At 32.8% G+C, this 26396-nt stretch overlaps 1 protein-coding gene across 6 annotated transcripts; it reads left to right on the plus strand.

The window, feature by feature from the left end:
* The first annotated feature begins 9517 nt into the window (after positions 1 to 9517).
* LOC125849345 (uncharacterized) lies at positions 9518 to 12782 on the plus strand. Of its 6 annotated transcripts, XM_049529418.1 has the most exons (4): positions 9828 to 10486; positions 10657 to 10750; positions 11856 to 11952; positions 12064 to 12123. In XM_049529418.1, exons 1-4 carry the CDS (start codon positions 10440 to 10442, stop codon positions 12075 to 12077), a joined length of 252 nt encoding a protein of 83 aa, XP_049385375.1. In that variant the 5' UTR covers positions 9828 to 10439; the 3' UTR covers positions 12078 to 12123. The 6 variants fall into 6 exon arrangements, 2 of the variants coding, with proteins under 2 accessions (XP_049385375.1, XP_049385374.1); XR_007444603.1 differs by lacking the exon at positions 9828 to 10486 and adding an exon at positions 9518 to 9604 and having other exon boundaries at positions 11856 to 12382; XR_007444606.1 differs by lacking the exons at positions 9828 to 10486; positions 11856 to 11952; positions 12064 to 12123 and adding exons at positions 9533 to 9604; positions 12389 to 12782.
* Positions 12783 to 26396: the final 13614 nt, after the last annotated feature.

Here is a 26396-nt window from a genome sequence, read left to right on the forward strand (position 1 = left end):
TTTAACAAGTTTTTTAATTATAATTAAAAGATAAGTTAGGAAAAAACTTATTAATTTTGATAACAAAAATCTTTATTTTTCACAAATTTTTACTCCTCGTTAATATCATCACATTAATTATACTTTCTGAATTACTCTAACATATAACATTGTATTTTTCTTCATTAAAATCTTGTAAATTACGTTTGACAGAAAAAATTAAAAATCAAAGTTTTGTTGAGTAAGAAGATAGGTAGTGTTTGTCGAATTCACTTAATTCGTCAGCTAAATTAAGCGTTTCTACTCAAAAACTCTTGTCTTTCTAGAATGGGTCAACTAAATATTACTATCCCATTAGTTTTTATTTACTGTCTTTGTAGAAAGGGTCAAATAAATATTACTATCCCATTATTTTTATTACTATATAATAAAATGGTCAAATTTACTCAAATTATGTGAATAGGAAATTTTATAAATATCTAAGAGTTGAAATATAATGAGCTTTTTAGTTATAATTTGTTTAATTACGTAGTGTAGCTATAATTTTAGTAGCTATGTGTTATTCTATTTGTATATCTCGTTGCAATTTATTATTTTTTTAATACAAAATAGACTCTTAACTTAATTAATGAAGCGGTAATTTAAATTATTAAAATGAAAAATAATCCCACAAATCGTAGTTATTGATTTGATAATAATTTCTTATCAAATATGACATCGGCTAAACCAAAAAAATAATAAATTAGCTTCCTAAATAAACCTGTCAAAAAATGACTTAATAAATATACAATCCAAATGTATACAAACATCATTAACAGAGATATAGTTGCATCAAACATCACACAATTGATTGAAATATACAAATAAGTAAATGTATACAAATGTTAAAGCTATACAAATAATAGTTGGAACGTATACTTGTTGATAACATACAAATAATTGTGTATAATTATTGATGTAGAAATAGGGTCTAAAAAGGTTTTTTAAAAAAATAAAAAAACACAATACACATTGATACGCTAAATCCATAGAATGTATATAACATAATCTGAAATGTATTGATAGAAATACAAATCACAAAAAATATACAAAATAAATTATACAAATACCTCAAATTCTTCACCGTCATCTTTGGTCCATTGATCCAGATTCAACATCTTCTTCTTGAGATGTTTAAGAACATGCATAAGTTGTTGCATCTTCACTAGGTCAATGTGGTGCTTGAATCTAATTCTTGTTAATTAATTCAAGATTTAGTAAGAGATCTTGCAATTTCTTGAAAATTTTAAGGTAGACCCGAAAAAATATATGAAAAATCATCTAAATTTTGGGCATGCATTTGTACACCTCAAATAATTCTCTTGGAATGAGTTTGTTCATCCATGATTTTGTATGTATATATGGAGATAACTGAAAACTAAAGAAATCAATGGAATATGCAAATAATAATAAATAATAAAATAAAAAAATCACCCACAATTTGAGAGGGAAACACAAAATTTTTGAAACTTAAAATTTAATTGTGCTTGAGTGAATTAAGGAGAAAAATTAATAAAAAATATTAGGATCAGAGATAAAAAGCTACTTTGTATAATTGGGAGAAACAAAAAATATGATAGTATATGCTGGAATTTAGATATACAAATCGAGAAGTGTCCATAGTAAATCGGATGAAACATTAGAGGCGAGTGATAATTATTTATAACTATAACTATTATAAATAAGTAAATAGTATATTTTTACTTAGTTACATAATTTTTCTTTATGTAAAATATAATAAATTTATTTTTATTAATAATTGGAGTCAAATATAACCTTATCATTATTAAAATAAATTTTTGAATTGTAAAAGCTTGCTATCGATGCCATATTATTTAATTAAAGATTAATGGGAGACAAGTTTCAAATTTTTGCACGATTGATAAACAAATTTAACCTTTCTTTCTGAGTTTGAGTTTTTTAATTATTCTTTCCATTTATTTTTATTGGTTTACTATTTTAAAAATAGATTTTCATTTTTATTTGTCACTTTTAGCATATCAAGAATAAACAATCATTTTTTCCCATGTTTTTTCACTTTGCATTAATTACGTATTCCTTAAATTATTTTTCCGTATCTAATATTAAACGTCAATTAATAAAAATATTATGATAAAATAATTATATTAGTTATTATTTTTAGTGTGTCTGTTAAATTAAAATATGATAAATAAAAATGAACGATGAGAGTAATTGGAGGAAAAAGTTTTAAATTAATCGGAGGTGTTGTAAACGCAGGGGCGACTCAACAGATCTCGTGGCCTAAGGCAAAATCATATTAAAAGGCCCTTAAATTTATTTTATAAAATTTATACACTAACAAGAAATATTTTTTTCTACACAATAGATTAATCATTTAAGACAAAAAACATCCAATTTCACACAAAAACAAAAAAGAAAGGAAGATGAGAACGAAAAATAAAAGTGATGGATCATCGATGTTAAGCTTCAAAACTCAAATTGAAATTTTAATTTGGCTATCATCACAAATAAGAAAAAGAAAAGAACATACATAACTTAATAGTTGAAGTTTTGAGCATGAATAGTAACACAAAAATATCCAAATTTCTGATCAATTTAAATGATATATTTAGGTGTGGCGCTCCCAACAAAATTTTCTCCATACCCAGGGCTCGAACCTGAGACCTCTAGTTAAGGGTAAAACACTCCCACCAGTGCACCACAACCCATGTTGGTATAATACATTCCATTAAGTAGCACTCACTGGTGAATATCTAAAACAAATTATAAAATTTTCATATAATATATTAAATTAAAATGAAAAGGAAATTTGTGCATGAATATTTTTGTGTTCACGCAGTTTAAGAAAAGAATGAAAAAAATTCATTATGTTATCGATATATGTCACTTAGTTCCTATATAAAAAAAATAAATTTTAAAATTGAAAGTTAAAACAAATATATCAAATAATGAGTGAAAAGAGTATGAGAATTTATGAACTTATTGGTAAAAAATACTCTCAAATAAATAATAATAAAATATATACAATAACAATTTTATTTATATAAATTATATTCATATATAATAAAATTAATAATAATAATTTAAACAAATTTGGGGCCTTCAAATTTTTGAGGCCTAAGACCATCTCCAACCCACCTCTATTTTACTCTCCATTTCTCTATATTTGGAGAGTAAAATAGAGAATGGACACTTCAACCCATCTCCATATCACTCTCTATTCTTCATATATAGAGAGGTGAATAGTAGTTCTCCAAATTTGGAGAAGTACTATTCACACTCTCTATTTCACTTTTTGATTATTTTATTATTATTTTTATTACTTCTAATTAACATATTATTTTACATATAATGTCATTAATTAAATAGCTAATATTCACAATTCTTTTTAAATGTAATATAATATTTTAAAAAATATATTATTTAATATATACTACTTTCATCCCAAATTAATAATATTTTAATTTTTTTCTAATTTTCGTCAATAATATAATTTGATTTTACTATTAATTTTCACTATAAAGAATACACAAAATTAAAATGATAAGATGAAAGTTTTAGTTTGAAAATACAATACATAATATGATAATTTAAATATAAGATTACAATACAATACATAACATAATAATTTAAATACAAGATAAAATACAATACATAACATAATAATTAATTCGCGATAAAATAAGAATCATGCCGAAAAGATGTTGAACGTGCATTCGGAGTTTTGCAATCACGTTTTGCAATTATTGCAGGACCGTCACGTTTTTGGAGAAAGGAAGTGCTACATGATATAATGACTACATGTATTATACTGCACAACATGATAATTGAGGATGAACGTGATCCTAATCCACCAATTCAAGATGTCGTAGAGGCTCCAACGACATAAATGGTGGTAAATGAAAATCTCCGATTTGAACAATTTTTAGCTAGATATAAAAAAAATTAAGGACAAAAATGCTCATTTTGAACTCCTTAATGCATTAATAAAGTATTTATGGACGCAACGTAATAATTTCAAAAATTGAGTATTTATGTAATTGTATTTCACGGTTATTTGAATTTGTCCATTAATTTGTATAATATATAATATTTTCTTGCAATTTATGTTATTTAAAAATTTAGAATAACATATAATTTTATATTAAATAAAAAATTTGAAAAAATAAAATTTTATATCACATGAAAATTATATAAAGTAATTATTGAGAAAAAAATAAAAAAATTATATATGAAATAAGAAAATAAAAATGAAATAGAAATAATAATATAATATTGAGGAGAGAGAAAAAAATTCTATTTTAGAGAGTAAAATAAAAAATTGAGTTAAAATTGATTGTCTGAAAAAATAAAAAATTATATATTTAGAGAGTAAAATAAAGTGTAGAATTGGAGATGGCCTAAGCCAATTGCCTACTGGCCAAGCCTTAGAGCCGCCCCTGTGTAAATGTGTGAGAATTAAATGGATACGTGCAAGACCCACATGCCATGGTACATGGAAGCTTTTGACTTGCTCTGCATTCAGTATTTTGGAGATTGGGTGTACCAAAAATTAAAATAAAATTTGAGTTTGGAAGACTTTAATTTTTGTCAGAATCAATTTGCAAGCAGAATAATTAAGTTATAATTTAATAAATCACTTCTTTCAACTTTCTAGTCAATAAATATACTCTCTGTCCATAATTATTTGTCCATTTTTGAATTGACATACATATTAAGAAAATAATTAATAACATAATGAGTTTATCATTTTATCCCTATTAATTATGAAGTGGATGAAAAGTTCTATATTTTTCAAAATAATTAATCATTTAATTGAGGGTATAATAAATAAAAAAAGCTTGTCCTNAGAGAGAAAAAAATTCTATTTTAGAGAGTAAAATAAAAAATTGAGTTAAAATTGATTGTCTGAAAAAATAAAAAATTATATATTTAGAGAGTAAAATAAAGTGTAGAATTGGAGATGGCCTAAGCCAATTGCCTACTGGCCAAGCCTTAGAGCCGCCCCTGTGTAAATGTGTGAGAATTAAATGGATACGTGCAAGACCCACATGCCATGGTACATGGAAGCTTTTGACTTGCTCTGCATTCAGTATTTTGGAGATTGGGTGTACCAAAAATTAAAATAAAATTTGAGTTTGGAAGACTTTAATTTTTGTCAGAATCAATTTGCAAGCAGAATAGTTAAGTTATAATTTAATAAATCACTTCTTTCAACTTTCTAGTCAATAAATATATTCCCTCTGTCCATAATTACTTGTCCATGACACACATATTAAGAAAACAATTAATGACATAATGAATTTATCATTTTATCCTTATTAATTATGAAGTGGATAAAAAGTTCTACATTTTTAAAAATAATTAATCATTTAATTGAGGGTATAATAAGTAAAAGAAATTGTCCTTTCTTGATTTGTCAAAATGAACAAGTAATTATGGATAACTAAAAAAAGAAAAGTGGACAAGTAATTAGCGAGGAAAAGGGAGTATAGTGGACCTACAAATGTTCAATCATCTTTTCCATATAGTCATTGGTGGACCTACTTTGTGCATAATGGGTGCTTAAGCACTCACTAGCTTTTGTGACAAACTTTACTATTTATGTATAAAATTTATAATTTCGTTGAAATGTATTAATTAAGTTCCCATTCTATGTAGTAATTTTCGAGTTAAAAAAACTTGAGCATCCATAATATAAAATTTCTGGATCCGCCTCTGCATATAGTACAGATTATATTTCTAATAAAGAAAAAGATTCTAGCATAAGCTCCTCTTTCTTTTCTTTTTTCTTTTTTTTTAGAAAGGATATTATATATATATATATATATATATATAGTTAAACGTTTAATATTATATTATCATGGTCAGTATTAGTAATTATGGATAAATTTCGAAGAAAGGTTAATAATTTATTATATGTAGAGCATAGTATTAGTTTACTAGATAGTACTCCTTCTTAATCTGCTTTAAGGAATTCGTCAGGAAGAAATAGTAAAATATGTGATTGATTGGTCATTATTAGTTTGGAACCTATTTTGAATAAAATATTTATTACCTAATTATTTGTTTGACAAAAGTTTATGACGGACCACTGAATTCCTTAATTTCTTCAAAGTTAACCTGCAAAACATAATAACAGGATTATAAATTATACGTGATTCTTCTAAATATTGAAGGATATTCTCAATTGAGTCTAGTTCAATATCTAGTGGTAGGCAATTATACATGAGGGCAATATGCAGAAGTGCTTCCAATTCTGTCATGGTATGATTATGATTGTAGTTTCGCTTGTAGAAGCTTACCATCCAGATTCTGCTGGTATTTCTAATGATGCTACCAATTTCACTTTCTCCTTTATATTTCGAAAAAAAAACATCAATATTTAATTTTTATTTTTTTAGTGGTCAAGAGGAGTATATTGCCCATTTCTTATTTCTAAAATTAGAGACGAATTTAAAATATTTTAATTTTTAAGGTTTCTTAACATTTATTTTCTTATACTTCAAAACTAAAAGTTCACCTCTAATATTTATTATATTTTTAATAAATTATAGCATATATAACTATATTCTATATCGAAAATATTGAGCTAAATCGTGGTCGACCGCTACTTGTAACATTTCTCTATTATTTCATTCATATGATAAAACTTTCGAACACGGAAAAAGACCTTTTTTTTAGTTAAAAACAAAGTACACAAAAGCAGCTAATTAGCTGGATTTTGTTTGTTTTTTTCTTTTAAACATTGGTATGATTAGTTGGACAATGCAAAGAGAGAACAGCAAATTAAAGTGTATGATCAGCTTTACGTAGCTTTCTTAAATCATAATTATTGCTTAATTTCCTTTTTAGAATTATTGGAAAATATATATATATATATTATTAATATTATTGGACAACTCTACTCGACAACTTTCTTATCTTCCCCAAGTAAATAATGATTGAGATATCTTGTCTTATTTTTAATTAATCGACCACAAATTAATATTATTGGAAATGCTTTTTCAAGAAATAATGTTTACAGAAAATAAAATTCTAAAAGTTCGACCAAACATGATAGTATATATTAAATTCGTCAAACTTCTTAGCATTCAAACATTTATTTTAAAATTACGAGTCCAATTCTACTATTTATTACATTTTTGTAAATTTTTATTTATAAATCTATATGTAATATTAAAAATACTGAATTCCTATGAGTGTGATATTGTAGTGCTGCTTCCGCCAATGTCAATATATAAGTGACTAAATAATTAATTCAAAATCAGTGTTTGTAAATCATGATCATGAGATTAAAAACAGAGTTTAATTAAAATATTGAAAAGAATTGATGATGTGAAAGGTATAGTATTAGTGGTTGTGCTTTCTCATCAAATAAATATATATACTAGTACTACGTACTAAATTGATGTGTTTAATATATTAGAGCTGACTAAAGAGTAATCGTAAATTGTTTAGCTTAGGAAAGACAATGCTTATTTTTTAAACGTTAAAAGACATATTTTTAGATTATTAATTTCATCAAATCATTAATCAATTTAAGGCAGGTGGGGAAAAAATATATTGCCTGGGTAAAAGAAAACCTACTACGCGCATGAAATACTTGTTCATATATATACTCTTTCAACTAATACTTCAGAACAAATCTATTTTTAAATTATTAATCAAAACAATCACTTAATAATAATTTATTAAATGATGTGATTGTTTAAATAATTCTTTATGTTTAAATAAGCTTTTTCGTTGAAAGAATAATTTAAAGTTGGTGTAAGGAACATAGTTATTTAGGATTTAATTTTATAAATTTATTTAATTCGTATGTAAATAAAATTCATATTTAAATCCTATATAGGTATTAAAAATAATATTATATTTATTTCATGTAGTAGAGATTATAGTAAATATTTTCTTTAATTTGTAAATAAAATATTTTCCCTCTAGATAAGGGCGAATTTATATATAAATATGATGTACGTAAATTTATGATTTTTTAATTTTTAAAAAAAAAGATATTTTAATATGTATTTTTTAAATTAATATAATATTATTTATTAATACCTATTTTATGAGAAGATTAAATGATCCACATTGAATGTTGAATATATTGATGGGGACAAAATCAAAGTAAGCAACAGCTCATAAGTAGTAGTAATATATAAAAAGGATATAAATAAAGATAAATACATAAAGTAAAGCAAAATTAGAAAAGTGAGTGCAGGCCAAAAATGCAAAAAGAAAGGATATAATATGGATAACAGATAAAATTAATAGAGTATTTTCTATATATAATCCATAATTAATTGCAGTACGTAATGTTGCTGCATATGCATGCTTGTCTTTATCATGCAACTTGCTAATATAACTATATGTCCTTTTAAAAAATTAAATATAAATTTTAAGGTACAATTGATAATTTTGGATATATGGATTTAACCCTTAGTTTGGTAAGCAGCATTATGGTAAAAGGAGTATTTATGTATACTGTACATCGGCAATAATATAATCCCACGAAAGAAAGTGTTTTAGGATATGAGGGTTAAACTTCTTAATCTTCAGTTTTTATATATATATATATATATTAAACTTCTTAATCTTCAGTTTTTTTTAGATATATATATATATATATATTTGATATGACTTTTAACAACAACAACTTATTTACTAAAATCTCACAAGTGAGATCTGGAGAGACTAGATTATATTAATGTTTATAGACTCTACTATTATTTCGTAAAGTTAGAGAGACTGTTTTCGAAAGATCCTTGACTCAGCTGTAGCAATTCAAGATCTATAAAAGAAAATATAGCGAGTCACAAGGAAACAATGCAAAGTCTACCAAAAGAAAGCAAACTAAAATAGTGTAATAATCGAAACACAATACACAATTTACTATGGAAACAATAATAAATAATGATGAATATTAAAAAAACAAATAATATAGCTAGTATACAATGGCAAACACCCACCCCTAAGCATGACAATACTACACTACCTACTAATTAACCTTCTACCCTAATGCGTGTCCTCCACTGCTCCACACCCTGCTATCTAAGGGCATGTCCTCGATAATATGAAGCTAAGTCGTATTATGTCATATCACCTCTTCCATACTTCTTCGATAATTTGATATGCCTTTTAAATCTTATTAAAGTTAAATTTAAATAATAATAACTTTCATATTTAAGTATTTTTAGAAGAAAAAAAGGTTAGAGAAAAAGTTATTTGACTCTTCAAATTGATAATGAGTCATATAATGGACAAAGGAAATACTAATATTAATAACAGTGTAGAAAGGAAGAAAGGCAGGAAGTCAGAACACAATAACAGATAGAGTAGACAGCAGAAATATGGGCCAGAATTTCTAAAAGAGAGAATTGCATAAAAATAGAATGGTAATATTAATTATATATCATGGTTTAGTATTACTATACTACTCCAGTATTTGCATGTGACTGGGTAATATCATTTCATCTTCCAATACAACAGATAAAAACAATGTAATCTCATATATATATATATATATATATTACCCTTATTTAGAAGGGACAGTTGGAGAGGACTAACATAGCATAAGAAAATTGTACCAAAAGCAAGTTAAATTGTACTATTTTTTCTTTTTATATAAGCATTCTATAGTGTACAGTGAAAGCCTTTACATTTTTTGCTCTGTCTGGCCCATTTTTATTGGCAATAGTTGCTTTATATCCACGTGTAAGGAACTAAAGTTACCTCTGCTTTTGATAAAAATAAATTGTCTTTCTCTTTGCAAAGTATAATCATCTCTATCCCTTTCTCTTTTCATCTTGAAACAGGTGAGTCTTTTTGCCCTTCTTCTGCATCTGTTTTTTTCTCTTCAAAGATTACATGTATTATATGTGATGATTGTAAAATAACTATCTTTATCCTTCAATTCCTAATTTGTTTCCAGTACTTTTTGGTATTTATTTGATTTTATGATTTTTGAATGCATTGTTGTAGGATTTTATTCTTGCATGTTACTAATTTGGTTTGATTTACTCATGGTTGTTCGAAAATTGATTTTCCCATTTTTATTCTTCTCACTTTTCTCTTTTTCTCTTTGCAAGTTCACGTTTTTTGTAGTTACAATCTGTTGGTTATTTTATTTCTAGTTCTTTTATCGTGTATTTTCTTCTTTTTGAGTAGTTTATGGTAGAATTTCGCACTTTCATGTTCCTAATTTCGTGTTATATAATGATGTATGTTTTGAAAATGTATATGTACTAGACCGTGTGATGTAGTACTGTAGTGCATCTGGAGCTTTTTTGTGGGTTTTCGTTCTTTTAGAATTTGTCAATTTTTTTCTATTTGTGCAAAGTTTGAGCTCGCTATATTTGGAGTTATTTTTATTTTGAATTTTTAATTTGACTTGAGAGTTGTATTGTGAATGACTTAGGAAAATAACAAAGAGAGCCTATATGTGGAGCAATGACAACTCGAAAGTGATTTCGGAGAAAGAACAAACGTATAGTTCCATCTTAAGAGTAGCTCCATTTTTGAAAAAATGAGAAAAGATCATGTGAATGTAAAGTAGCGCATGTGTTTTCTTTCCTCCTTTGAATTGTTTCCCTTTCAGATATGCTAATATTGATCCATTTGACGACTAATTTTAATGTTGTTTTCTTATTTTTCTAGCATATGGCAAGATGTAAGCACAAGGGTGGACAAGCAGATGGGAAAAAACATCATGTTCTCGGGGTCACTAGAAACCTTGTGGATGCTTCAACTGGTAATGAAAGCAAATCGCTTTTCTCCACTATATTACAGTAACTAACAATCTTATTTTTCATGAGTTCCCTTTTGGCTCATTCAGTGTCAAATGCACAAGCAGTGCAGAGAAGAACAAGGTAAATGTTCTGTAGCACAATGTAATTATAGAAAACTTTAGTATTTAGGATAGAAAGTCGACTGGTCCATATATGTTCAAAATTTTCTTATTTTGCATAAACCACTTTAAGTGTTTTCAATAGAGTTATAGTAGGCTATATGGCTCGGACTCTCCTAAATCGTTGTTGCATCCATATTGAATTTTTCAAATGCATTACTTTTGGAGTATCCGACATGAAGAATCCAAGCAACATAGCAAGCAGAAAAAGGTGTTCTAACAAATGCAGCAGTAAGAAGAAAGGTATCTGGTAAGCCAAGAGGTGACACTGTTGTTGTGATAAACCCTGTTGTGAAAATCAAAATTCTTCTGGAGAGCCGCTTAAGCACCTCTTGAGCAGAAGAAAAGCAAAGATGACTGGAAAATTTTACTTCTCCCTCTTTCACCAAGGATGAAAGATATGAATGCATTCCATTGCCTCGATGAAAGGTATAACAATTAATATCATTATATTTAGTTAGATTGACCGTCTTATTATCAGGTTGTTTATGGATATTCAAGCAAATTAGACAATCTTCTTCTTGATGTTGTGATCTTGTGCATGACAGTTTAGGTTACATTTCAATATTGATATTTTAAAATTGAAGTTTAGGTTATACTGAACAAGCCACAAAAACTCTTATTTGAATAGCTCGATTTTCGGAAGTACCATATAAAAAAATGACAAGCTTTATCAAAATGGATGAAAATTAGAAAAATAATTCAGCCACACATATAAGTCAACCGGTGATATATTATTCCATCTTTGCCTGTTGTAATTTTTCACTACATGAAATTTTTTTATGATGATTAAAATGTAACTTTTTGTCTACTTTGTATTAAATTGTTCAGGCTGTTAGCTTGGATAGTAGTAAGTTTATCATTTTTTTAAATATGATTTTCTACGGCTCACTTTATTTGTACTTAAACAGATAGCAGATACCAATGAGCTCTTAACGCTTATCTTTAGATTCCACATTCAGATCATAACCACTACATATCTATTTTCTCACTCATTGGTGAAAAATCTAAATCTGTCACTATATGCAATAGACCACTCATTCCAGGCATGTTTGATAGAAGCAAGTTGAGAATTGAACCGTATTTGGTGGATGTTTCTTCAACTGGACATTTAAATCAGGGCTCGACCCTAAACCCTTTCCTGGGTACATGTATAGGCTGCCAGAGTTGAACTAGGAAGCAACCGTAGTGGCAATGTGACATTTTCTACTTTACCCGCTGTTGGAGTCGATTTGTAAGTCAAATTTTATGGATGTTTAGAAAGAACTTGTTGATAATGTCATTTGTTCAGTTCACAGTGCTGGTTTGATATTTGAGATCTGTTTATGTTGTAAATGTGCAGAGTCTAATCTTTTGATTGTAAAAAAAAAGTGATTATAATCTTAGGCTATGAAATTTATACATCACTTCTCTTGCGGTTAGTGTTTGTTTTTTAATGCTAAAATTTCCTCTTTATTCATGTTTTTTCTTTGTGGATTCTAGACTCGGGAGTTCCTATCGGATAAAAATAGTAGTAACAACAAGCGAAGAGGATTGAAGTGACCAGTGTGTTTGACGAAATTTTCCAGTGAAAGGAAGATTGCCAACAAGTTTGTTTAACTGTTTTTCTACAACTATCTACTATCAAGTTTATCACTTATCATGGACGTTAATCCTCGGTATTTCTTTTGCCATTCTATTCTCTACATTATGCTTCATATTCAAAGGACATATATCTTGGATCGAAAATGAACACTCATTTAGTTGAATTGGGATATTGAATTTTGTCACATTTGTTTACTTGGTGTTAGAATGAACCTTATTTGAACTATCATACCATGATTCAATGGTATTGAAAAATTAAGGCAACGTATGACGTTTTTATTAAATTTCTGTTAAAATCGTGAGTTTGAGGTGTAATTTGTCCTATCTGAAACTGCTTACTCTACCAATATGTTGGTATCTCATATTGAGAAGTAAGAAATAAAGTCTAATACTTATCTTAATGTGTTCTCTTTGTACATTGTTGCTATTCTTGGTCCAATTCACTAATTTTTTATGAAATTCTTTGATTTCTGTAGATTTATTTGCTTTTAGCTATCAATAACTCCTAATATATTGGTGCTACTCCTGGCCCGATTCACGATATCTCTAATTTTCTGTGGAATGGTGTGAATTGTAGGCTTCAAGTGATTTACTGATACATTACATACGTACATTTTGATTTTTTTTGGGAAGAAATCATAGTGGTCATTCTTTTGTTTGACCAACAACTAAAATTATCAGTTTCATCCGTATTGTAATCAATTATTTAACCTATTAAGTATGTAACTTCCTGATTTAGTCTGCTGAGTTCAAGTTTTATGAATTTGACTCCTTTGTGATGCAAAGACATTTGGAATGCTTACCATACTACTTTTGGATCCTTGTTCTCTTTAACAGTTGTACTGTTGAGTGAGGTAAGTGATCAAAAAAACAATCAAGTTCTAAAAACAGAACATATCAAATCATGGAAAAGGATTGATTTCAGATTCTCTGATTATCATTCCTTCAGTACAATTTCACATGCATAAAGATGAAAATTGACCTTGATAGACTTCAACAGAAACTTGTGTTGACTACTTCTGGTGTTCACTTTTCAATAATTTGCAGGAACAACAGGTACTAATGTTTGGGCGCAGAAAAGTAGATATGTACAAAGAGTTGAAAAGTTGATGTTCTTCATGAAATGATATGCTGTAAATACAGAATATTTCAAATTACTTTGACCATGTCTGCTCTTACTTGATCATCTCTTTCACTGATACATCGACATTACTTGAATAAATTATTTCTTTGCAATTTGTAGTTTATACAGCTAAATTTATTATTTATGGAGAAAAAACTTACAATGTTGGGCCCGTGTGCACGGGCCATACCTCTCTAGTATATATATATGTAAATCAATTATCAATCGTGTAAGTCCTCACATAAAGGTTTCCTGCACAAAAAATTAATTGTGTGTCCTCACATAAAGGTTCCCTGTACAAAAATTTGATGCACAATCAAATTTGATCATTAAGTTTTCAAGATTATGCTATCATCCGATTCTTTATTTAGGGGGTGGGGTGGGGGTGGGGGTGGGGGAAAGGGCATATCAATGTATCTTCATATCAGTTTACAATGAAAAATGCAACAAACACAAGCTATGAGTCCTCAATGATATACTGTGACTGGTATAGTTGAGGACTTAAGCAAACCTCAACAATACCATAAAAGTATGAATGTAATGATAATGCGACAACATCATGAAGATCTCAAAATAAGATTGAAGCAATCCTCATGAATGATACCACGATAGTAAATAGATATATATATATATATATATATAGTGATGATATTATGAAAGTCTCGTTAAAGAACTAAAGTAAACGTCAATGATACCATAATAATATACTTATAGTATCATGAAGGTCTCATCGAAGGACTGAACTAAATCTCAATAAACCATGACTGTATATAGATATATGTTGTAATTGTATCATACATAATTTGAAAAGTGTTACTAATTATATGAAACAATCCTTAATGATACCATGTCAGTTTATGATATGTCGTGATGGTATCATTGAGAAACTATGAGTCCCTCCCTTGAAGGATTGCTTATTAGTCAATGATATACCGTGCTATTATATATATATATATATATATAATGTGGTAGTATCATTGAGAAATGAGTTGGTTGTACATGAATGGTTGTAGGAAGCCTTAATGATACCATAGCAATATATGAATATAATGTTATGGTATCATTAAGGAATGAGTAATTTTGTGAATAAATGAATGAAAGAAACCTTAGTGCTACCACAATAGTATATTCATATATAATGATGTTATCAGTCTGAAGAGTGTTACAGACTATATGAAATAGTCTTTAATGATAACATGTCAGTATATGATGGTATCATTGATAAATTATGAGTTCCTCCCTTGAAAGATTGTTCATTAGTCAATGATACCATGCTATAATTATATATATGCATGTGAAAAATCTTAATGGTTCCATAACATGCAATATATGTATATATTGTTATGGTATCATTAATAAATAAGTAGTATTGTGAATGAATGATGGAAAGAAACCTTTGTGCTATCACAATAGTATATTAATATATTTTGATTGTATCATGCATGATTTGAGGAGTGTTACTGATTATATGAAACAATACTTAATAATACCATGCCAGTATATGATGGTATTTGTCGCCCCCAGCCTACACCCTGGGCTAGACTGGCACTCGAGAACCATTGTTGGCCCCAAGCGAACCCTTTACTTGACTTACTTACTCAGCGGAAGACTCTAAGCATTTTTACAATGATCAAATGCACTTCTACTCAATTGTTTAATAAAATAACTTAGAACGTTTAAAGGTCAAACATTCAAGTTGGCCAAAATGGCTACTCACGTCTTAACATATGAAATAATAATGTAAAGACAACTGAACTATTGAGTGTCTATGAAGCCTCTAAAACAAGGAGAGATGTCGGGACAAGACTCCCATTCATCATAACAAATGAAATACTAAAAGCAAATGATAAAAAAAAGCCCTCCAGAAAGCAAAAAGGCTCACCAACTGACTCAGAATGCTCAATTGGATCAACTAGGCACTAGATGCTGATCATGGTTACCTGTGTCTGCATCATAACAACAATGCAGGCCAAACGACATCACGACATCAGTACATTGAATGTACGAGTATACGAGGGAAAAACTAAACATAACATAAGCTTGGAGGGAATCTGAAAGAAACACTTACCTTGGCTTTACTCAACTCATGAATAACTTAACTCAAATGTAAAGTAAACAACAATAATGGTGCAATTATACAAAGCATTTAAAATAGTAATAACAACTCAATTTGTTAAAGAAATGCAATAACAACTCAGTTTACTTGTAAAGTAATTTAATATTGTGGGAGTTTCTCTAACCGACAACCACCGCTATGAGCCTAAGTGATGATACATCGTCTTGTCCACGCTGCCAGAACTATCCTATACTTTGCCGTCATATAGAACGCCTTAGCTAAGTGGATCCACTAGTCTATGCTAAAAAGCACTAATGAGTCATCTACAAAGTATGATCCTTTCTACCCATGATGGCTACATGATTTATGGAGACTTGAGTTATTATGAACACGCGTCCTCATGTCGGTGCTCAATACTACTCCCAAAATATACTCAGCTCATATATTTTAAAAACAAAACTTCTTTCTTTGGTTTGAGATAATTACTCAAAACTTTTCTTGCTCAAATGTGAAAACATTTTTAATTCTTGGAAATACTTAGTTCTCGTATAATCTTTGAAGAAATGAACTTTGCTCTTACTCTTTACTCAACTCAAAGCTTAAGTCGTAAAACAAAGTTAAAACATTTGTAAAAGACTTTTGGAAAACTTTATGAATTTCTCTTAACTTGACTCTTAACTTTCCTTGAATTGAATTATGGATTCAAGGATTGTGATTTGTGATAGGAACGATCTCATGATGTTTATGAGTGTTTTTAGATAGTTAAAGACGAGAAAAAATCAATAATCACTATCTGGAAGCAAGTTCGCGACGCAGAGATGTATTTAAATTTTTGTTCGCGAAAATAATTTTTGAGGCAGAATGGTCTGTGACCACTCCGCGACATGAGAAAGATTTTTTTGAATCTGAGGAACAGGTCCGTGACACGGACCTGGTATCCAGATTCGCCCGATAATTTTTCTTCTTCGTTTTCCAGCCCCAATTCGCCCAACTAGGTTCTTTTTCCCAACTTCTCTTTAGATTCAGATACCCAACAATTGTACCTAAGAACCTAACTCAAAACAACTGTATAATTCGACGTAATGATCTTAGAAACTTCTCATTCTCAGTTCAATTCAAGAACGATATCAAATTCAAGAATACATATCAAGAATATCAAACTTTCAACCCTTTTAGGATGGATTCACACTGAAATAAACATGTTTGGCACATGGATGAACGAACCCAACGTTATGAAAGCCTCACATACCTCGTAGGGATCACCCATTGACAAAATCCACAAGCAATTCTTGAAGAACTTGACGATTGTTGCTCTTCTCCTCGTTTCTCCTCTTCTTTTCTCTTCTCTCAAAACCCTAACTTAGTTTTCAAAAGCGTAAACTGACCAAGTTTAGTTTAGACCCCAATTAAACTCCTAAAAACGAATTAAAGTAATTTGGTAGGGAAAAGACCAAACTACCCTTCAAAAATTCGGATTACACTTTCCTTATTTGAACTACCCAAATTCCAATGGGAATATCTCACTCATGCGAATTCGGAATCGCACAAACTTGGTGGCGTTAGAAAGATAATTCCAAGATTTTTCCTACGGTATCTGGAAGCACACCTAACTTATCTTGAGCTAGGAGTTATGGTCATTTGAAGTTGACCAAAAACCCAAACTTAACATAACTTAACAAATTTCCAGATATTTCATTCTTTCCTAAATGCCTATTTTCAATTCTAACTCTTTCTAGTTCTTTCAATTACCGAGATGTTACAATATCTCCTCCTTGGGAACATTCGTCCTCGAATGAGATTACTCTTACTAGGCTAAGGGTGTAACTTCTAACATCCAACTCAAACACCCAACAAGCAATGCAAATACAACATGCCAACTTATAAATTAAAGAGTACTAAGAAGAGAATAGTACCTTGATCTGGAATTTCTCCGGTCTTAAAGAGATGTGGATACCTCTTCTTCATATCTTCTTCAGCTTCCCAAGTAGCTTCCTCAACAAACTGATTCCTCCAAAGAACTTTGATTGATGCTACCTTCTTTGTTCTCAACTTGCGAACTTGGCAATCTAGAAGCTGAACATGAATCTCCTCATAAGATAAGCTATCCTTGATTCCAATATCTTCAGTTGGTATAATAAGTGAAGGATCTCTCATGCACTTTTTTAACATGGAGACGTGAAATATCGAATGAACCGCTGCTAACTTTTGTGGTAGCTCTAACTCATAAGCTACANACATGAATCTCCTCATAAGATAAGCTATCCTTGATTCCAATATCTTCAGTTGGTATGATAAGTGAAGGATCTCTCATGCACTTTTTTAACATGGAGACGTGAAATATTGAATGAACCGCTGCTAACTCTTGTGGTAGCTCTAACTCATAAGCTACATTGTCAATCCTCTTGGATATTCTGTAAGGACCAATATACCGGGGACTAAGCTTCCCCTTCTTACCAAAACTCATAACACCCTTCATGGGTGAAACTTTCAAGTATACCCATTCATCTACTTCAAACTCTAACTCCCTTCTCCTAACATCAGTGTAGGATTTCTGACGACTTTGCGCCATTTTCAACTCTCTTGAATGACTTTCACTTTTTCCATAGCTTGATGGACTAAATCTGGTCCTATCAACCCTGCTTTGCCAAATTCAAACCATCCAATAGGAGATCTGCACCTTTTCCCATAAGAGCTTCATAATGAGCCATCTGGATGCTAGAGTGGTAGCTATTGTTGTAAGCAAATTCAATAAGAGGTAGGTGATCATCCCTACCTTTGAAATCAATCACACAATGCCCTTAACAAATCCTCCAAGGTCTAAATAGTGCGCTCTGCTTGACCATCCGTCTAAGGATGAAAAACAGTACGTAAGTTCACCTTTGAACCCAAGCCTTTCTTAAATGACTTCCAAAACTGTGTAGTAAATTGTGCACCTCTGTCTGAAATAATGGAGACTTACCACCTCTTGGATATACAACTTAGCATAATCCTCTACTGAATGGGCAGTCTTTACCGGTAGAAAATGGGCTGATTTTGTCATTCTATCGACAATTACCCGAATGGAATCGTGCTGCCTACGAGACCTTGGTAAACTTATGATGAAGTCCATATTGATTATCTCCCACTTCCATTTTGGAAGTTCTATATTTTGAGCCAAAACACCGGGCCTTTGATGGTCTACCTTAACTTGTTGGCAATTTGGACACTTAGCAATAAACTCTGCAATGCCCTTCTTCATACTACTCCACCAATAAACTTCTCTCAAATCACAATACATTTTTGTGGAACCCGGATGAATGGAATATCTGGAGCTATGCGCTTCCTCCATGATCCTCTCTTGGAATTCATCCACCTTGGTACACACAACCTACCTTGATATCTCAATACGCTATCTCCCCCTTGTTTAAAAGCCAATACTTTTTGCTTTTGAACATTTGCCTTCAATTTAAGCAAAATAGGATCTTGATTTTGTTTCTCTTTCACTTCTTACACTAAGGATGATTCAGCCCCATTCATCACCACTACTCTTCCTTCTGTGGAAATCATTAGTCGAACTCCCAATCATGCAAGTCTATGTACATCTTTCGCTAACTCTCTCTTTTCTTCCTCAAGATGGGCAGTACTACCCATAGATAACCTGCTCAAGGCATCAACAACAACAATATCCTTACTTGGATGATAAAGAATACTCATGTCATATTCCTTGAGTAATTCTAACCACCTCCTTTGTCTGAGATTAAGCTCTTTCTGAGTAAACACATACTGAAGACTCTTGTGATCAGTGAATACATCCACATGAACACCATAAAGATAATGACGCCATATTTTCAAAGCAAATACTACGGCAACCAACTCTAGATCATGAGTTGAGTAATTCTTCTCATGAACTTTCAACTGTCTGGAGGCATAAGCTATAACTTTGCCATTCTGAATTAACACACAACCCAAACCAACTCTAGACGCATCACAATACACCACAAAACCTTGAGTACTTTTTGGCAAGGTCAACACTGGGTAGTAGTTTACCTCATTTTCAATTCTTGAAAGCTTTTCTCACAAGCTTCAGACTATTACAACTTCACTGTCTTCAGAGTTAACTTGGTCAAATGGGATAAAATTGATGAGAACCCCACTACGAACCTTCTGTAATAGCCATCCAAATCCAAGAAACTCATAATATCAGTTGGAAATGTGGGTCTAGGCCAATTCTGCATTGCCTCTATTTTTTGAGTATCAACTTTAATTCCCTCTCCAGACACAATGTGGCCTAAGAATGCCACAGACTCAAGATAAAACTCACACTTAGAGAACTTGGCATACAACTCTCTATCCTTTAGAGTTTGGAGCACTATTCTGAGATGACTAGCATGATCTTCCTCATTCATGGAATATATTAGTATGTCATCAATGAATACGATTACAAACATATCTAAATAAGGTTTGAAGACTCTATTCATAAGGTCCATGAATATTGCAGGTGCATTGGTCAAACCAAATGACATAACTAAGAACTCATAATAACCATAACATGTCCTGAATGTTGTCTTTGGAATATCACATTCCCTTACCCTCAACTAATGGTAGCCTGATCTGATGTCTATCTTAGAGAAATAGGTAGCACCTTGAAGCTGATCGAAAAGATCATCAATCCTTGGAAGATGATACTTATTCTTGATGGTAACCTTGTTCAACTGACAGTAATCTAAACACATCCTAAGGAAACCATCTTTCTTTCTCACAAATAAGACCAGAGCGCCCCAAGGTGAGACACTTGGTCAAATAAAGCCCTTATGAAAGAGATCTTTCAATTACTTTTTTGGCTCTTTCAGCTCTGCTGGTGCCATTCTACATGGCAAAATAGATATAGGACGAGTATCTGGATGAATGTCTATGCCGAAGTCTATTTCTCTCTTAGGAGGGACTCCGAGAAGATATCAGGAAAGACTTCTGAAAACTCTTTTACTACTGAAACTGACTTTATAGGAGATATATCAACACTAGAGTCATTAGCTCGGACTAAGTGATAGACACACCCCTTGGAAACTAACTTTCTCGCCTTAAGGTACGAAATGAAACGACCCATAGGTACTGCTAAACTGCTACTCCACTCTATAACTGGCTCATTAGGAATTTGGAACCTAACAACTCGAGTTTGACAATCAATGGAGGCATAACAGGTGTGAAGCCAGTCCATACATAGAATGACATCGAAATCTACCATGTCTAACTCAACTAAATCAGCCATGGTGTTCTTGTTATTGATAGAAATGACACAATCACGATATACTCGTTCAGCTAGAATAGACTCCCCAACAGGTGTAGAAACACAAAAGGGTTCACAAAGTTTCTCAGGAAGAACATCAAAATTATTTGCAACATAAGGAGTCACAAAAAATAAACTTGCTCCTGAGTCTAGCAATGAATAAACATCAAGAGTAAAGACTTTGATCATACTAGTGACAACATTTGGAGAATTTTCTTGCTCTTGACGACTAGTGATCGCATAAAGGCGGTTGGCTCCTTTGCCAGTACCGGAAGTAGCTCCTCTAGGTGCAACCCTGTCTGGTGGAGCAACTGATGAAAATTGGACTTTATTGCCCTGATTTCCATCTCCTTGGCAGTTCTTAAGGCACTCTTTCATGAAGTGACCCTCTTGTACACACTTGAAATAACCCGTGGAGCCATCGCTACATTTACCTAGGTGGGTTCTACCACACTAGCACATGCAGGAGCCTAGTTACCTCCTTGTGTCACACTACCCTGAGATTGGGCAGGTCTAGCCCTGAAGTGCTGTGAATTCTGACTATTGTACTCACCTTTGTTTCTCGGTGCAGGTGCACTAGCAGATAATGGAGCAGGTCCCTTCTGCTTATGTTGGAAAGAAGACCGGTTCAGATTTCTCTTTTGCTGCCCGGATTTGTCACTCCCCGAACCTACACCCTGGGCGGGACTGGCACCCAGAGACCATTGCTGGCCCCAAGCGAACCCTTGGCCTGGCTTTATTAACTAAGCGGAAATCTAACTCAACAGAATAACTCCATGCAATGCAAGGACATAAAACAACATAACTTAAAAAAATCTGGCCACAAAGGAAACTCGAATCTTAAAATAGAATATTTACATATATGCATAGATGAGAGACTCAAAACTAACTGTCTATGAAGCCTCTAAAATACTGAGATGGATGTTGGGACAGACCCCGCAACACCCTAATAAAACAAAACTAAGAACACAAAATAATTGAGTCCTCCGGAAAGCAAGGAAGCTCATCACTGACTCTGAAGTGCTCAGCTGGATCAACGGCGTGCTGAATGCTGATCCTGGGTACCTGTGTCTGCATTATAATAAGATGCAGGCCAACTGGCATCTTTCAAAGGGAATAACTGGCTCATATGGACTCAGAATCGAGCAAACTAGGTGGCGTTGGAAAGATCATTCCACAAGATTCGTAATCATGACTGGAACTACACCTAACTCATCCTAAGATAGGAGTTATGGCTGGTCAAAGTTGACCAAAAACTCACCTTTTTCCCATACTCAACCAAATTCCCAGAACTTTAAAATTCTTTCCAAAAGTGAAAATTTCCAATTTTTAAGCTTCTTCCTAGTTATCAACTTGCAAGATGTCACAATATCTCCCACTTGGGAATATTCGTCCTCGAATGAGGTTACTCTTAAAAGGCTAAGGGTGTAACATCACTCGAACACCCACCAAGAAATCATGCAATAACAACAACAACAACATGCTCTCTATAATTCAAAGAGCACTAAGAAGGAAATTAGTACCTTAATCTGCATTTTCTTCGGATTCAAAGAGATATGGGTACCTCTTCTTCATGTCCTCTTTGGTTTTCCAAGTAGCTTCGTCAACAAATTGGTTTTTCCAAAAGACCTTGACTGAGGATACCTCTTTCGTTCTCAACCTACGAACTTGGCGGTCTAAAATTTGAACCCGAATCTCTTCATAAGATAAGCTATCCGTGACTTGATATTCTCAGTAGGCAGGATCAATGAAGGATCGCCTATGCACTTCTTCAACATGGAGATGTGAAATACCGGATGAAACTCTGCTAGGTCCTGTGGTAACTCCAACTCATAAGCAACATTGTCAATCCTCTTGGCTATGCGGTAAGGTCCAATATACCGGGGACTAAGTTTTCCCTTCTTACCAAACCACATAACACCCTTCATGGGTGAAACTTTCAAATATACCCAATCGCCCACTTTAAACTCTAACGCCCTTCTCCTAACATCAATGTAGGATTTTTAATGACTCTGTGCCGTTTTCAACCTCTATTGAATTACTTTCACCTTCTCCATCGCTTGGTGAACTAAATCTGGTCCAATCAACCCTGCTTCACCAACTTCAAACCACCCAATAGGAGATCTACATCTTCTCCCATAAAGAGCTTCATATGGAGCCATCTGGATTCTAGAGTGATAACTGTTGTTATAGGCAAACTCAATGAAAGGTAGGTGATCATCCCAATTACCTTTGAAATCGATCACACAAGCCCTCAACATATCTTCTAAAGTATGAATAGTACGCTCTGCTTGCTCATCAGTCTGAGGATGAAAGACAGTACTTAAGTTCACCTTCGAACCCAAGCCTTTCTGAAAAGATTTCCAGAATTGTGCACCTCTATCTGAAATAATGGAGATTGGGACTCCATGAAGTCTCACTACCTCTTGAATATATAACTTGGCATAATCTTCTGCTGAAAGGGTAGTCTTTACTGGTAGAAAATGAGCTGACTTTGTCATTCTGTCGACAATTACCCAAATAGAATCATGTTGTCTGCGAGACCTTGGCAACCCCGTGATGAAATCCATATTGATCATTTCCTACTTCTATTCCAGAAGGTCTATCCTCTAAGCCAAACCACCGTGCCTTTGGTGCTCGACCTTCACTTGTTGGCAATTTGGACACTTAGCAACAAACTCTGCAATGTCCTTCTTCATGCCATTCCACCAATAAACTTCTCTCAAGTCTTGATACATCTTTGTGGAACCAAGATGAATGGAATATCGGGAGCTATGAGCTTCCTCCATAATTCGCTCTTGGAGTCCATCTACCATGGGTACACACAATCTACCCTGAAATCTCAGAACACCATCTCCCCCTTGTTCAAAAGCTAATACTCTTTGCTTTTGAACATTTGCCTTCAACTCAAGCAAAATGGGATCTTGATCTTGTTTCTCTTTCACTTCTGACACTAGTGATGATTCGGTTACGCTCGTCACCGCTATTCCTCCTTCTGTGAAATCTGTAAGTCTGACTCCCAGGCATGCCAGTCTGTGCACATCTTTTACTAACTCTTTTCTTCCTTCTTCAATATGGGCGGTGCTACCCATAGACAACCTGCTTAAGGAATCAGCAACAACGTTAGCCTTACCTGGGTGATAAAGAATACTCAGGTCATAGTCCTTAAGTAATTCTAACCACCTCCTCTGTCTGAGATTAAGCTCTTTCTGAGTAAGCACATATTGAAGGCTCTTGTGATAAGTGAATATGTCGACATGCACACCATACAAATAATAACGGCAAATATTACAACAACCAACTGTAAGTCATGGGTTGGGTAGTTTTTCTCATGAACCTTCAACTGTCTGGAGGCATAAGCTATAACCTTGCCATTCAGAATTAAGACACAACCCGAACCAACTCTAGATGCATCACAATACACCACAAAACCTCGAGTACCTTCCGATAACGTCAAAACTAGAGCTTTAATCAACCTCTTTTTTAATTCTTGAAAGCTCCTCTCACAAGCTTCAGACTATTGAAATCTCACTGCCTTCTGAGTCAACTTGGTCAAATGAGATGCAATAGACGAGAACCCCTCTACAAACCTTCTATAATAGCCAGCTAAACCCAAGAAACTCCTAATTTCAGTTAGAGATGTGGGTCTAGGCCAATTCTGCACTGCCTCAATTTTTCGAGTATCAACTTTAATTCCATCACCGAACACAATGTGGCCTAGGAACGCCACAGACTTAAGTTAAAACTCACATTTAGAGAACTTGGCATACAACTCCTTATCTTTCAAAGTCTGAAGAACTGTTCTGAGATGACTAGCATGATATTCTTCATTCCTTGAATAAACTAGTATGTCATCAATGAAGACGATAACAAACGTATCTAAATAAGGTTTGAAGACTCTATTCATAAGGTCTATGAATATTGCAGGTGCATTGGTCAAACCAAATGACATGATTAAAAACTCAAAATGACCATATCTGGTTCTGAAAGCTGTCTTTGGCATATCACATTCCCTTACTTTTAATTGGTGATAGCCTAATCTGAGGTCAATCTTCGAAAAGCAAGTGGCACCCTGAAGCTGATCGAAAAGATTATCAATCCTCGGAAGAAGGTACTTATTCTTGATGGTAACCTTATTCAACTGGCGGTAATCTATACACATCCTAAGGGAACCATCTTTCTTTCTCACAAATAAGATCGGAGCACCCCAAGGTGAGACACTCGGTCGAATGAAACCCTTTTCTAGGAGATCTTTCAACTGCTCTTTCAACTCTTTCAATTCTGTTGACGCCATTCTAAAGGGCGGAATAGAGATAGGATGAGTATCTAGAATGAGATCTATGCCGAAATCTATTTCCCTCTCAGGAGGAATTCCGGGTAGATCATCAGGAAAAACTTCTGGAAACTCTCTTACTATAGGAACTGACTGAAAATGAGGTACCTCAACACTAGAGTCATTAACTCGGACTAAGTGATAGACACAACCCTTCGAAACTAACTTTCTTGCCTTAAGGTACGAAATGAAACGACCCTTAGGCACTGCTGAACTACTGCTCCACTCTATAATTGGCTCATTCGGAAACTGAAACTTGACCACTCGGGTTCTACAATCTAATGATGCATAACCGGCATGAAGCCAATCCATACCTAAAATGATATCGAAATCTACCATGTCTAGCTCAACCAAATCAGCCATGGTGCTCTTGTGACTGATAGAAACAGGACAATCACGATACACTCTTTCTGCTAGAATAGACTCCCCAATAGGTGTGGAAACACAGAAGGGTTCACAAAGTTTTTCAGGAAGAACCTCAAACTTATTTGCAACATAATGAGTTACAAAAGATAAACTTGCTCCTGGGTCTAACAAAGCATACACATTAAAAGCGAAGACTTTGATCATACCAGTGACAACATTTGGAGAATTCTCTTGCTCATGGCGACTGGTGATTGCATAGAGGCGGTTTGCTCCTCCACCGGTACTAGAAGTAGCTCCTCTAGGTGTCGTCCTGTCTGGGGGAGCAACTGAAGAAGATTGGGCCCTACTGCCCAAATTACCACTACCTTGCTTATTCTTTGGGCACTCATTCATGAAGTGACCCTCTTGTCCACACTTAAAGCAACCTGTTTGACCCTGACGACACTTCTATGGATGGACTCTACCACACCTAGCACATGCAGAAAACAAACTACCTCCTTGTGCCTCACTACCTGAAGACTGTGCTAGTCTAGCCTTGAAGTCCTTCGAATTATGGCCATTAAATTCCCCTCTGTATCGGGGTGCAGGTGCTCTAGCAGATGATGGAGCAGGTCCCTTTTGCCTTTGTTAGAAGGACGGACGATTCACATTACCTTTCTGCTGCCCGGACTCATTACCGGTCTTGACTCTTGTACTTCTGAACTCTTTCCTGTCCCTCAGCTTCTCTTCCTCAACATGCTGTACATAGACCATTAACCTTGATAT

The sequence above is a fragment of the Solanum stenotomum genome, chromosome 12 (assembly GCF_019186545.1).
Source record: "Solanum stenotomum isolate F172 chromosome 12, ASM1918654v1, whole genome shotgun sequence".
NCBI lineage: Eukaryota > Viridiplantae > Streptophyta > Magnoliopsida > Solanales > Solanaceae > Solanum > Solanum stenotomum.